General features: G+C 38.8%; 2 protein-coding genes across 3 annotated transcripts; one reads left to right on the plus strand and one right to left on the minus strand.

Annotated features, from left to right (window-relative positions):
- The first annotated feature begins 6,722 nt into the window (after positions 1-6,722).
- LOC137282641 (nuclear apoptosis-inducing factor 1-like) lies at positions 6,723-9,224 on the plus strand. Its single transcript, XM_067814426.1, has 4 exons — positions 6,723-7,168; positions 7,689-7,821; positions 8,232-8,382; positions 8,577-9,224. The coding sequence occupies exons 1-4, from the start codon at positions 7,016-7,018 to the stop codon at positions 8,749-8,751; spliced, it is 612 nt and encodes a 203-aa protein (XP_067670527.1). The 5' UTR covers positions 6,723-7,015; the 3' UTR covers positions 8,752-9,224.
- LOC137282639 (putative nuclease HARBI1) lies at positions 8,610-12,394 on the minus strand. 2 transcript variants are annotated; one of them, XM_067814425.1, is made up of 5 exons: positions 11,909-12,394; positions 11,557-11,780; positions 10,797-10,905; positions 10,476-10,656; positions 8,610-8,697 (listed from the first exon to the last, which is right to left on the minus strand). In XM_067814425.1, coding segments are annotated over exons 1-5 (963 nt in total). In that variant the 5' UTR covers positions 12,356-12,394; the 3' UTR covers positions 8,610-8,695. The 2 variants fall into 2 exon arrangements, with proteins under 2 accessions (XP_067670526.1, XP_067670525.1); XM_067814424.1 differs by lacking the exon at positions 8,610-8,697 and having other exon boundaries at positions 10,442-10,656.
- Between the last annotated feature and the right edge of the window lie 2,853 nt (positions 12,395-15,247).

The raw sequence follows: 15,247 nt of genomic DNA on the forward strand, positions 1-15,247 counted from the left end.
GTACATTACATGTCGTACGTAGTAGACAAACAGACTATCAGTACTGGGTGTAAGTACTGGATGTAGAGGTTGTCAGTACTAGATACACAGGCGGTCAGTCCTAGATGTACAGGTACTAGGGGTACAGTCTGTCAGTACTGGGTGAACAGTCTGTTACTACTGGGTGTACAATCTGTTAGTGCTGAGTGTACAGGTTGTCAATACTGGATTGAAGGCTGTAAGTAGTAGATAGATATACAGGTGGCCAGTACTTGATGTACAGGTTGTGAGTACTGGATCACAGGCTTTAAGCAGTGGATGTACAAGCTGCCAGTACTTGGTGTGCAGGTTGTCAGTACTGGAATACACGCGCGCTGTAATTAGTGGATGTACAGGTTGTCAAGCTGTAAGTTGTAGATGTACAGGCAGCCAGTGAGTGAGTTAAGTGAGTTAATATTTAACGTCACATCGGCAATCTTGCAGCCATATCGTGACGAGAACAGTCTTGAAAAGAGGAATTTATATATATAGTAAACAACCTGTCAATGAAGGACAGTAAAACAACTAGAGTATCACAATAATAAATAAAACTAGCTTGGAAAGTTAAAACTAACATCACTTTTCACACAATACCATAAAAACAGGCTCCATAGATCGCCAACAACTGAAGGTAGATCACCATACTAGAGACCATGGGGACTTACAGTACCTTTGCTACCTGCATAGACCCTAGCTGGATTTACACCATCCCCTCAGCTGCTGGAGATTTTATGCAAGATTAGCCACAAATTAAAATGACAGAAATACTACAGCTACAAAAAATGGAAGATTAAAATTGACCTCAAATGTTTTGGGACTTACGTACCCTCTCAGGAGGACAATTATTTTACGGTACTTCAACCCCCTTCGAGGATACAGCCACTAACGATCTCAGTTACTAATTCAACTTCCAATCATAAAATGTTTAGATATTTACAAGTCAGATAACAAATCTAATTCTTTTAAAAATGCAAAAATTAAATGAGAACGTACGTTACTAAAAAGGTCCATCATAGTACAGGCAGCCAGTACTAAATGTACAGGCTGTCAGTACTGGATTACAAGTTGTAATTAGTAGATTACAGGCAGCTAGTACTCGGTGTACAGGCTATCATTACACTGTATGCACAGGCATCACTAATACTTCTACAAGTTGTCAATACAGGATGATCAGGCTATCAGTATACTGGTCGTACAGGCTGCCAGTACTTGACAGTATTCCTACTAGATGATAGTAGCAGCAGCAGTAATAGTAGTAGTAGTTGAGTGAACACAGTGACGCTTTCTGATGTGTGTACTATGTGACAAACTCGATTACCTAACGCCTCGCGACCCAACTACGTTCATTTCTTGCAGCTATTCTCTGCACCATGATAATCTTGGTATTAAACTGTTTCTCCTATCCCACACGTGTATCCATGTGAAACATATCTCAGTAACCTCCAGTGCTGGTTTTAGCTTATCAAAAAGTTGAAAATTAGTTTTAAAAGTCCTAATTTAAACACACACCGACATGCCCACATGTTATGAACGTCATCGAAATCACAGCACGCCTGACAACACTGACTGTAGCCTGTGTATGTAGATTTTGAAACAAGGGACTAATTCATGCATAACGATGTTCAAATAAGATGTTTGGAGATGGATTATGTGTGCAATTTCTTGTCGACGTTGAGGAACGTCGACGTCTGTCTCGTCGACGTAGGAGCCGGGAACAGCAGGAAGAGGAATATCGTTGGTGGGTGTCAGTACAGGATGTACAAGCTGTCAGTACAAGATTCACTGGATGTACAGGTTGTAAGTGCTGGATGCACAGGCTGTCTCTACTGGATGTACAGGTTGAGCAGGATGCATGTTGCTGTTTATTTAAGTGGGCACCAGATGTGACTCGTGAATATTATCTGTGAGACATTGTATTTACTGCATAACTTAGTCAGGTTGGCATTAGATGTGGGAAGAGCTTCTGACGTGCCTCTATGTGATGTTTTCGTAAACTTTAAGTTTCCTATAGGTGCAATTATTTATACTGTGTTATTATAATAAACATTCTTTGTTAAAACTATATTGTATTCAGTTGTCATTTACCCCGCAGCAAAGAGTGGAAAGAACCTGGGTCAGTAGTACGAGCTTGGCATTTAAAGTTTCCATATAACACCTTTTATGTAAATACACAACGCAAAGTCCATTGGTGGCCAGACTCGTCCTATTACATCTGGAACGCTTGAGTAACTCACGTCCAACTGGGATGTTGTTGCATAACACAGTCCAATAGGTCTCGGGTTCAGAGACGTCTCACAGTGCCCCACTGTTTCAGACGCTTGTTATTTACTGCTAGACATATATTAGATGGTCCTGCGCACTAAACGCATTTGTGACAAGAGAGGCATTTGTGACAACACTTGGCTGCTACAGGTAGCTTCACGATTATGCACGTGCAATACATGCTAACCGTGACATGAAATCAACACGGCATATTCCTTCGAATGATAAGACTGCAATTTCAGGCATAAGATACTGATATTCCACGCAAACCTTTAGTTAAGACGAAGACAAATAGATGATTGGGGCATTGACAAGCATTTTAGATATTCAACAATTTTGTTAAAAAAAACCCAGGAAAATGTCATTTGGTTCGTGAAATGGATCGGTGGTCCTAAACATATTTGCTCAGTATATTGTGTTGATTCAATTCGTTGGGATTGTACCTGTTCAGAAATCGAGTGTGCTATAACAATTGATGCGTGAAACGCACGGGGAAAATGAACTTCTCGATATTTATCAGACAACCTGTCTCCCTCTTGTTTCAAGTGAATCGTTCTGTGGGGCGTTCCCAAGTATGCAAATTGGGGTCATTTGTCAGGTCGTGGATCATCTTATATGCATTTACCAGTAACACAAGGCTCGTACTACACGAGGCTGTGTCACAACACCTGAAATCCGTTCGATTCCATTTGAGACCACTGAATAGCTCACTAACACAAAATCTAATAATTGCAACAAAACCAAATTTTGCACAGCCACAAGACCAACTCTGACGATGTGTCTCATAATTTGGGACACCCGAATAAAAAGATGTTTAACAAACGATCATCATTTTCTTGTCACTATTTTGTACGAGGGGGGGCCTCTTGGTGGTAGAACAGCCAGGTGGGCAAGGTGCACGTGTGAAATTGACACGTGTGAGTTGCTCGACAAACCAGACATTCGTGATTGAAACGTGAGATTATCACACGACGCTAAGTCAATTATTTGCAAAGTATTTAACTTTTTTAAAAACGAAAGTGAAAGGGGTAGGCCTCAATGTGCTTTGGCTAAGTATCGTTTATGAACTGCACGTGCTGTTGGGATGACGGAAGGGAAGTCATAAAATGAAATTTCTATCGTTTGAGCTGGGTGAATTAGATAGAAATTGATTTCTCTTCTGGGACAAACCCGATAAAAAGTGGAGGTAATGCATGGTTTAGAGGGCGCTCTCAGATATGTTCATAAATGTGACGTCACAGGACGTTAAGTTCATTCTCGGCTGCGACGACCAGTACTGAACATACTGATTTGTTACATTTGAAATAAACGTTTTGTTTATGGAGGTGGTGCAAGAATGGTTTTATATAAATAGTATAAAAATCGAGATGTGGACACTGCTGCAGTGGTGTCATACCTACCTTGTAGGTAGAAAAGATGTTACAGTAGCATCTGATATTTTACACTGATAATATGATTACTTTTACTTTTAGGATGCAATTGTAGAAACTGCCTTGCAGAAAAGCTGTGAAGGTTAATCTGAAAGAGGCTTGTAAGCGTCGAACAAGACGAGGAGGCTTGTATCATCACTGACGTCATGTGTTGTACCACGTGCAACTGTAATAAACGCCTCGGCAAGTGTCGCAGGGGGCTTACAAAGATGTTAGTTGTTTTATCTGGTTTGTGCTAGTGGTAGAAGGAGAACTATCTTAAAAACTGTCCCGATTCAACCTGCACGGACACAACTGAGGGGACCGTCTTAAGACCCACACAATGTGAGATAGTCGATTCATTTCAACAACAGCTGATTTGAAACGCCATTAAGTCTCTATATAAGCAAAATACCTTTGTCTCTCTGCGTATTCTGAAAAAAGCATATGAAAACAAATCATTCTTTGGTTATTTCAAAATATCAGTTGTCGAAGTTGCTTCACAAATTTGGTTTCCGTTACAAAAAAAGTAGGCTCAGAAAATAGACGTGCACTGTGCGAGAGGTCTGATATTGTTCGACTAAGAAACCAGTACTTACGCACAATTCGAAAGAAACGTACAGAGGGTTACGAGCCTGAATATGTGGGCGAAACATGGGTAAATGCTTCCCATACCACAGGGACACAATGGTTCGCTAGCTCCTCTTCAGAGTCCTGTGCCAGAAAATTATCACTTGGCAAGGGAGAGCGACTGATTGTGCTCCATGCTGGTTGCAAGAGTCGGGGATTCCTACCTGGCTGCTCCCTAGTCTTCAAGGCAAAATTTAAAGACAACCGAGACTATCATAACGAAATGAACGGGATGGTTTTCTTAGAAATGGGTACAAAATCAATTGGTACCAGCACTGCTCCTAAAAGTCTGATTGTCATGGATAACGCTCAATAGCATGGCGTTCAAGTACCTAATACAAAGGCCCCGACATCTAACAGTAAGAAGAGGGGCATGACAGAATGATTGCAAAACAAAGCAATATCGCATCCAGAAAAGCAGCCAAACCTGTCCTGTATGACATCATAAAGTCAAATAAAACCACACCTGTCTTTAAGGTTGATGAGTACCTTACAGGACAAGGTCATTCAGCTTTGCGATTGCCACCCTATCATTGCGATTTAAACCCAATAGAACTCATTTGGGGTATGATGAAATCGAATGTTGGCAGGCAAAATGTAACATTCAAACTTCGGGATGTACAGACGATTGTTCAACAGTCAATAGACACCATCAGGCAGGAAACATGGCAAAAGTGCGTTGAGAAAGTTGAGAATGAAATAGAAAGACATTATTGGGAACAAAGTGGACAGGACCATGCCACCATCAAGCCAGTCGTCATGAGGGTAGACTCTGATGACAGCGACACCGATTCGGACAACAGCGTCTTCTGAAAGTGGCAATACTGACTCCCATTGAACATCTCAAGTGGTAACCAGATAACTGCTTTTGAGATGACCCCATCTTCACAACACACGCGTGTTGATTACCTGGCCGTTCTACCAGGAAGTCCCTCCACCCTCCCAACACACACACACACACACACACAACTTTTTTATCCGGGTGTCCCAAATTATGAGACACATCATCAGAGTTGTAGTCGGTATGTATCGAAACATTTAACAATCCTTTCATTTTGTTTACTTTGGCAAAAAGTACCGGAGATTTCACCTGTGTAGAAAATGCTCATCTCAAACCACAGTCAAGATCCCCTACTTTGAAGTGGTTTCTCCCTGATATCGTACTATAAAACACAGATACATTCACACCTGTGTCTCGATTGTCGATTTATCGCATCGTATCCTCGCTATCAGCAGTATTCTATCTACGCATTCTTCGCCTTCGCATTCTATGGAATGAACCTACGCATTCTCAGAGATGTTCAGTTTCTTTCGTTCTCGAACAGCTCAGGGACCCCAGGGAGTCCAGACCACTCAGGGAACCCAGGTGATCCCGACTACCGAGACACCACAGACCACCCAGGGACCCCAGGCAACACCCACATCATAGGCTAGCAACAAGGCATCATCATCCAGGATGTTATCGACATCTTCGACGTCCACCCCGGCAACAACACCCGTTCCAACAACTTCACGTGGAGATGCAACAGCAATGAATGTGAGTAAACACAGCATTTGGTAATGTTTTTGTATCCCTCAATAATTAAATTTTTAATGTGTTCATTAAGATTCTGGCAATCTGATTGGTTAACTGGGAACATTTCTTTTGATTTCATTTCCCAATGAATCTGAAAAAAATAAACCACGCCCACCGAACCGGACTACTTTCGGACCTGAGGAATGTCGGGGAATACCTTTACACAGCGAGGGAATTCCCTTGCACTCGGGTACCTTAACGAACTTTGGGTAAACATTGAAGTGATACATTGTGGTTAACATAAACAAATAACTCAAAATTATCCGTGAACGTTAATAACGTTGCAACGCCTCGACAAGAGCATGCGCACGTTGGAACATCAGTTCATGGCATCGCAATCCCAGTCACATCACAGCCTCTTTCTACTTACACAAATACTACAATCTCAGTTCCACTAACTTCATATCATCTGGCTTCTTTTCCAATTTTCACTTTCAGTTCGCAGGTAGTAATGCAAACGTTTGAACTTGAAACTTTGCCGATACCGGGACGCGTCACGTTGAGTTGTTCCACTCTGATTCGCCGACCGATGTTAGCTTGGTTGATTGACAGCGGTTTGGGGGTGTTCAATGCTGATTGGCTAATGGTTTGGTAGGCGTGTCATTTTATGTAAATGAGTCACCTGAGTCATGTCACGCCATTACCGAATTCTTACTCCGAAAATGTTAATTGGTGGTAACAAAGATATCTGTTTCGATGAATTTGATTATGTTTAAAGAAAACATTGTTGAAAAGGTATAGTATTTGTTGCTGAATTTCATTATAAGGATTGACTGTGTATTTCTTTCGTTGCATTGAAGAATGAAACTAAAAACCAGGGGCGGTATTCTAAAAAAGTCTAAGATTTCTCTTAAGTTTTGTCTTAAGTTTTCAAAAATTGACTTAGCTAAGTCAGAAACTTAAGTTCGTATTCATAAAGTGACTTAGTCAAAAACTTAGCTGAGTCGGACGTTAAGTCGATCATAAACTTAAGTTCTTGGCCGCGGTGCGTGCGCATCGTTGCTAGTGGGAAAATACCAGCAACGGAAAACTTCCGGTGGAACTCTTTAATGCAAGAAAATAAAAAGTGACGTCAAGCGGGGATTCCCTTCTGTCATCGGAACGCAGACGACAAGAAATCATGGCCGAGACCGATGCTAGCAAGAAAAGAAAACCCAACTGGCATAAAGAAGAATGTCTGCTGTTAGCAGAATTAGTGAAGGAGAGGAAGACTGTAACAGAGGGGAGATTCGGACCGGGTGTGACTTCGGCAAACCGACATGAGGCGTGGCAGGTGAGTGCATTCAACACGTTAAAGAACGTCTTATCAGGATAAATTTGATAACACGTAATTATGTATAATTACCTCATGAATTGATGGTACATTGTACAATAGGAAATATATACGAACCTTCAACATCATCAATTAGTATAAAAATTTACGAGCACCATTTAATGTATTTTATCAATTTTTGTGTAAACTGATTTTTAAAAAAATGGTTGATTTGCACCAATTCCCTCCTTGTAATATAAAGTATTATGCTGTCAGTAATGATTGTTTATTTACAGAAATATTCCGTACATTCTTTTCTACAGACCAAAAGTCGTTTGGTTCAACTTATAATGTCCCTGAGTAATGGTACACAAATACTAAATCAGAGAAATCATTAATCATAATGAAAAATTACTTTTACATTAATTTGAAAATTGTCATGTTCTCTCCTGAAACAGAAGAATGCCAAAACCAAATTTGTTATTTTCAAACCAAGGATCCAGGTAATATTAATCCAAATGTGAACCAATTTTTGTCTTAGAAAATCACAGACACCCTCAATGCAAATGGTCACCAACAAAGAAGCAAAGAGGAGGTCATTAAGAAATGGAAGAATCTGAAGAGTGCCGGAAAAAGTGCTTACAGCACATTCAAGAATTCAACAACTGCAACCGGTAATGTTTAGATTTTATTTCCTACAAAGAGTAATATATCTGGGATAAGGCCTAAAAAAATTCTTGGGGTTCCCATGTCTCTACTGACCCAAAATTTTCCCACTGACCATAACAATTTTACTCACCATAATAAATCCGACTTTCTTTCAGTTATGTAAGTATTTTAAAAGCACAGGAGAAAACCTAAAGTAGTATCATATCACACCATTGTTTATGAATTATAAAATCACAAAAACACCAACTTTTAGTTTTGTGTGAGGTAAATCTGTTCATTGCCATGAATAAAATTGATCATCTATATTTCATATGAGCAGGTGACTATGGGTTGATTGTGTAATATTTTTAATCTCACCAATGTGGTATGTTATAGTAGTATAATTAATTCAAAGTAAGTCTGACTATATTTTCAGGCGGTGGACCACCCCCAACACCTATAAGCCCTGTCACAGAGGCGGTGGTGGACTGTATTGGCAGGGATAACACTGTCCTAACCGGGATTGGGCCAATGTCAATGGATTCAAGCTTCATACAGCTCCTACAGCTAGACCAATCCTTCGAAAAGTAGGTAATAAGTTATTGATAGTATTATATGAGTTCCCCAGGCTACATGCATGACTGACTGTGTGAAGTCATAATTTAAAATTAGAAATTAGTTAAACCTTCTTTTAAGATATAAAATAAGAACAGAAAACAGGAATTGAAAAGCATATGTATTAAAATGAATACAAGATTGATGATATACGTTTATGTTTCAGAGAGTTAGAGCCATCATTGGCATCACCATCAACATCAGCATCAGCCTGCACATCAGTCTCCACATCAGCTACTTCCTCAGCAGTTTTGGAAAAAGAGAAGTTGTTACTGGAAATTGAGGTTCTGAAATTACAGAAAATTTATCTTCAGTCAAAAATCAGGAAATTGGAAGAATAGCTTTTCACATGTATTTTACTAGTTCCAAATATACAGAACAATCTTTAACAAGCACAAGTATTGCTGTTATGAAATTGTTGTTGCGTGTGACTTATCCCTAAAATACAAAATTGTGTATGTTATCATTGTTATGTCAAAGGTAGACATCTCTTGTGTAATTTTAAGAGCTAATGACAACCGATGAATACAAACTTAATGAACAGTCAGAATATTGGAAAACAACACCTTGGATTTTCTTTCACTTGAATTGTTGGTACAAGACATTATCTTACTCTGAAATTATGGCATATTTCTTGACTTGCATCTGACATTTTCGCATATTTGGAGGCTTTACTTTTAATGTTATCCAATATTGCTACGACTGATATGACCAAATGTTATCTGTACACTTGAAAGATGATGCCCACTGATAATCTACTTCAGTTTTGGAATAAATTGCATCTTATTTCCGGTACATGATTTTCAGGGCCAGGGGGAATTGTGATCTTCGTAAGACTGGTGTTGATGTTTAAGATGATATACATGTATGTGGTTAAATTAACCATGGGATGAGGTTGAACCCCTTTTTTTATATCAAACGTTTCAAATTATTATAGTTTTATGGCTTGTTATGATGCTGCTATTTAAAGAATGTACATATGGAATATGTTTGAAATCGAATAACTTGAGGCTTAAACATGGGTAATATTAGCATAATTCTAAAGTGCTAGAACTCAGTCTGATCCACTTTACACTTGATGCCATTTTGCACAGAAAAATGAAAACAAGTCAACCTTGACTGTTAACATAGGAAATTTTGCTTTTACCTACATGAATCATCTGGATGAATCCTAGAATGTATTGCAATGCAAACAATTATATTGAGTTTTTCAATGGATGATATTTATTAACCCTTTGAATGAATTCTTCTTATGATGCCATAATCGTAATCTGTTAAACTATTTCACATCAAAGGAATTATTTATTAATTGTAATGTAATTGCATGATCTTATGACAGACTTTAATAGTCTGATGTTTAGGGTGTAAATTATACCCGCTCTACAGAGTAAGGGGGGTATATAGAGTTCACTCTGTCCGTCCATCCTTCCATCCCAAAATTTGGACCTGAGCATATCTCTGAAAGTTTACATGTTAGGTTCACCAAACTTCACATACATGTCAATCATTACCAATAGATGTGCCTTTTGCTATTTGGAAGTTGGGGTTTTTTTTCAAAATTTGGGGTATTTTTTACTGTTTCCATGGAAACATGACTATTTACTGGCAAAGTGTGTGCAACATGAGACAGTCTATTTCAATTTTATGTCAGGTTTCCACAGGAAAAATAATGTTTCCATAAATTGTTAGTCTAATTAGTACATGGGAAGTAGGGGGATGTAAGCTTTGTTCAATTCTACACTTGTTTCAATTATACTTATGATTACATAGCTCTGTCAATAAGCATTGATTTATACACTTTACTGTAGTGTGTGAACAGTGCTCATTGTTCTCATGTTACCATGTTGGTTATTTATAAACTGCTATATGTAATATAACTCAACACTGCAATTAGTATATTGATAGAATATACCGGGATGCATCATGTGTTCTGTTCTTATTGATACTGTATTGTAGAAAATTGGGTTGGTTTCAGAAACTAATCCTTTCTACCAGTCCTAATAAATGTTGGAAATAATTTTGATAGTTGCTTCAGTCAATCAGTAATGTATGTCATCAGACTTACATGGAAAGTGAGTCCTTGCAAACTGCTCCCTGTACCGAACTCCCATCAAACCTTGTGGAGGCAGGACTGCTGGTGCTGCGGCTGCATTGCGCTGTTGTTGCTGTGGTATACCATCAGCTGGTGGAATTGGAATATTACGTTCCTTGCAAATATTATGCAAAACAGCGCCGGCCATAATGATCTGAAACACATGAAATGACACAATGACAAAATCTCCAATGAACATGGCACATCTTATTACAGCCACTTACAAGATATTACTAAATTGAGTGATTTCTCAATGACATATTTGTATCCCTTCATTTAGCTTCTCATTTTTACCTTGCAAGTTCTCTCTGGGGATTGTCTGATTTCACCATGAAGGACTCCAAATCTGCGCTTCAGTTGGCCAATTCCACGCTCAACACAACTCCTTGTGATCTTGTGTGCTCTGAAAATAATTGTCTTAATATCAAAATATATCAAAATAACTTTGGTTCACACCAGTTTAAAAAAAACAAAAAACAAAAAAAACATGAATGGGGTTAATAATGATATTATTGTATTTATTTAGTGCCTAATATGCTCCATAGATATGCTCAGTGGCACTGTAGCAACATTGGGAAAGGAAATAGTTCACACAGCTTTACAGAAGAGAAGCATGAATTGATAGATGTTAAGTAGATATTTAAGAGTTTGGGTTCCTTAATCTTCTTATGTTATTTGAATTCAATTTTACTGAAAAAAAATTCAGGTATATTATTGTTAGAATGTGCATTATCATAAAAAAACTAAAAAAACTAGAAAAAGTTGAAGATAGATACAAATTACTTTGATGTGATCTGATCAGTGTTTTGTGTCAGTGCCAAATTAATGTTCTTACATTGAAACACATTATTATCAAATCATTGAATTTATATTATTATTATTATTATTCAAATGATTATGATAATAAATATGATCATCTGTTGGATATATACTTGCATGTAACGCAAGGTTTAATTTGGTTATTTTTTTCCGTATTATGTGTATCCAATTATGATCGCAAGTTTTTACAAACTAGCAAGGGAGGTTACTCCAATATTTTGTGGATAGTTCTTACCGGTTGTAGCGTGCCTGACTGCCGGGTTCTGGGCGAAGGAATGGAGTAAGCAGCCAACGTTTAGACGGATAACCACTATCACCGAGAAGGTGACACCTAGCTGGCAAGTTGTTGCTCTCCATTAAACGGAAGAGGCCACTCTGAGAGAGGATTCTTGAGTCGTGTGTGGACCCAGGCCAGCGTGCCACGATGTCAATGATACGGTCGAAGGGATCGAACACTACCTGACAAATACAAATCCACAGCAACAAGTTTACAAATTTCTTACAACCAATCGACGATTCAAAATTTTGTGAGATTATTTGGAAATAAGCTTTGAGAACACAAATATATGAATCTGTGAAGAAAGTACCTGTGTGTTTATGCTGTGGTAGTGATGTCGATTGACGTAAACATCCTCATTTACAGTTGGTGCCTGTATTTGTATATGCGTGCCGTCAATGACGCCGATCACCCCTGGGAAGTTCGCCGTCCGGTGAAACTCCACCTTGTTGCGTTGACACTCTGCGGGACTGGGAAAATGTATAAACCGTGCCACCATGGCAGGGGCGGACAAGGCTTCAACAGTCGTGTATATCGCACGTGAAACGCTCGGTTGACTCAACCCGTGATCATCCCCATTACACAATTGAAACTTGCCTGTTGCCAGAAACCTCAAAGTTACTAAGAGCTTTGTTGTTGCATCAATAGCATGATTCCGTCCAGTCAGTGGCTGTATTTGTGCTCCAATAAGTTGCAATAAAAACCTAATACCTTGTTGATTCAGTCTGTATCTTCTAAGTAGTTCCTCGTCATTCATATCATTGAATCTGTTGGATCTTGGTAAATATACACGCTGTGCGGCTGCCATTTTGGTTAGACTTAAGTTGAAATCCTATATTTAAGCCTACATGGGTGCAGGCTTAAGAACTAAGTCAAAAAACAACAAGACTTAAGTCTAAAACTTTTATTGAATATGACTAAGAATAAAGAAGTGATTTAAGACAAAACTTAAGTTTTTCAAAAAAAACTTAAGTCATTTTTATAGACTTAAGTTTTTTTTAGGACTTAAGACTTTTTTAGAATACCGCCCCAGTGTGCAAACTGCATGAATCCGCGTAGCGGATTCTTACAAACGTTTGCACATTGGTTTTTATACTTCAATGCAACGAAAGAAATACACAATCAATCCTTAATTGAACTTGTTTTACTACATGTCTACAGGTTCTTTACACGCCTACTATCTTATTCCTGAGGCGTGTTCGGAATCGTGAAAGCCCGCGTGCGCTCGCGAACTATCCTCACAGCTACATCGCCAAGCGAACCAGTATGGCGACGAAGACAGAGACGGTGGAAGAGGTGATGTTACAAAACCCCAAAGGCACCAAACGTTACTCGCTGTTTGTACCTACGTCACTGAGGATCCAATCTGACAGTGGTAAGCTAACTGTGCAACCGTGAAAGAGTGACGCAGTGTATGTTATGAGTGGATACCATGCAGCAATCGTTAGTAAACGTGTAATGTCACACACGTGCTCTTTGCCTCCCACTGTCTGAAGTGATGTTTTTTGCTATTGCGAAGTCATTAGTGAGTGAGTTAATATTTAACGTCACATCGGCAATGTCGCAGCCATATCGTGACGAGAACATATACGAAAAAAAGAATACATATGGATAATATGAAGAACCTGTCTACGAAGGACAGTAAAACCACTAGATTATCACAGTTAGTATTAAAACTAGCGTGGAAACTTAAAAAGTGATAGTATCACTATTTGGACAGTACAATATAAAAACAGGCTATAGATCGCCAACAACAAAGGGTAGATCACCATACCAGGGACCATGGGGACTTACAGTACCTCTGCTACCTGCATGATCCCTGGCTGGATTTACACCATCCCTTCAGCTGTTGGCGACTGTATGCAAGGTTAGCCACAAATTAAAATGACACATATTCTACGATTAAAAAAATGGAAGATTCAATCTGACTTAAACCGTTTTGGGACTTACGCATCCTCTCAGGAGGACAATAATTTTACGGTACTTCAACCCCCTTCGAGGATACAGCCACTAACAATCTTAGCTGCTAATTCAACTTCCAATCATAAAATACTTATTTATCTACATGTCAGTCAATAAATTCAATTCTTTTAAAAATGCAATAATTAAATGAGAACGTACGTTACTAAAAAGGTCCTTCATAGTTCTTGATTTAAAATAATTGTCCCTTGTGATGGAATATTCAACACAGTCAAGTAAGACATGCTTGACCGTGATGATTTCATCACAAGGGATGCAGAACGGAGGAGCCTCACCTTTCAAAAGATATTCATGCGTATACCTAGTGTGGCCAATACGACATCGTCGTAGTATGACCTCTTCAAATCTGGACCGACAACCCAAGTAGGTGTAACCAACATATGGTTTTATTGCATGTAATTTATTGATACCTACTTGTGTGTCCCACTTCTTCTGCATCAGATCACGGATGTAAGATCTAATTGTAGCTTTATAATCAGTATAGGGAATATGAAGTGGTGTCACAGATTTGTTTAGCGCTGCCTTAGCAGCAAGGTCAGCCAAAGTGTTACCTGAGATTCCAACATGGCTGGGTAACCAACAGAAGACGATGTCGTATTGGCCAGTCGCAAGATAGTTATAAAGTTCAATAATTTCTATTAAAAGTGGATGTTTACATGCTAGGTGTTTAATAGCCTGAAGGCAAGAAAGAGAGTCTGAAGAGATTATGTACTGTTTATGTTTAGGATGTTTTTGGATATATTTAAGAGCTGTTAATATGGCGTTAGCTTCTGCTGTAAAAATAGAACTATTATCTGGTAATCTAGACGATATTGTTCTGGATCCAAATACAGCGGCACAAGCCACTGCGCCACCGTCCTTGGACCCATCTGTAAATAAGGATTTATAATTGCTATATTTATGTTTGAATTGATGATATTCTTGTTTGTATTGTAATTCATTAGTTTCTGATTTTTTAAAGGTAGTTAATGTTAGGTCGACTTGTGGCCTAACCAACTGCCAAGGAGGAGAGGAAAGAAGACGGGAAGGAGCTATGGTTTCCAGCTCAATGCCAGCCGAAGAAAGAAAGGGTTTAATTCTGTGCCCGAGAGGTGGAACAAGAGAAGACTTTTTGTTGTACAAGTCCTCGTACAGAGGATTGAAAACACAGTTATATGCAGGGTTAGATTCGTTAGAGTATAGCTTTGTTATATATTGTAAAGATACTTTTATACGGCGTTGTGTAAGAGATGGTTCATCGGCTTCAACATACAGACTGTCAACAGGAGAGGTTCTAAAGGACCCAAGACAAAGTCTTAGACCTTGATGATGAACAGAATCTAATAATTTTAAGTTGCTGTTGCAGGCTCCACCATATACGATGGAGCCATAAATGTGACATATGTTGCAAGTTTAGAACGGACAAGTGATCGATATAGATGGAGGAGGGTAGCTTGATCACCTCCCCATTTAGAATTTGATACCACTTTCAACAAATCAAGTGCTTTCAGACATTTAGTTTTCAGAGATTTAATATGAGGCAGAAACGTTAGGTGTGAGTCAAAAATTAATCCCAAGAACTTGGCCTCCTTGACAACTTTAATGGGAGTGCCATCTAGAGATAGTTCAGGGTCTTTATATGTGCTTTATATTTACGACAAAAATGTATGCAATTAGTTTTGGATTTAGA

This window comes from Haliotis asinina, chromosome 4 (genome assembly GCF_037392515.1).
Source record: "Haliotis asinina isolate JCU_RB_2024 chromosome 4, JCU_Hal_asi_v2, whole genome shotgun sequence".
Classification (NCBI taxonomy): domain Eukaryota; kingdom Metazoa; phylum Mollusca; class Gastropoda; order Lepetellida; family Haliotidae; genus Haliotis; species Haliotis asinina.

Coding starts and splice junctions, on each gene's coding strand:
- LOC137282639 (XM_067814424.1), bottom strand. CDS start 12,355: ATGAATGACGAGGAACTACTTAGAAGATACAGACTGAATCAACAAGGT. Junction 10,906..11,556: donor AGTCAGGCACGCTACAACCG/GTAAGAACTATC, acceptor AATTATTTTCAG/AGCACACAAGATCACAAGGA. Junction 10,657..10,796: donor CCCCAGAGAGAACTTGCAAG/GTAAAAATGAGA, acceptor CATGTGTTTCAG/ATCATTATGGCCGGCGCTGT.
- LOC137282641 (XM_067814426.1), top strand. CDS start 7,016: ATGGCCGAGACCGATGCTAGCAAGAAAAGAAAACCCAACTGGCATAAA. Junction 7,169..7,688: donor ACCGACATGAGGCGTGGCAG/GTGAGTGCATTC, acceptor TTTTTGTCTTAG/AAAATCACAGACACCCTCAA. Junction 8,383..8,576: donor CTAGACCAATCCTTCGAAAA/GTAGGTAATAAG, acceptor TTTATGTTTCAG/AGAGTTAGAGCCATCATTGG.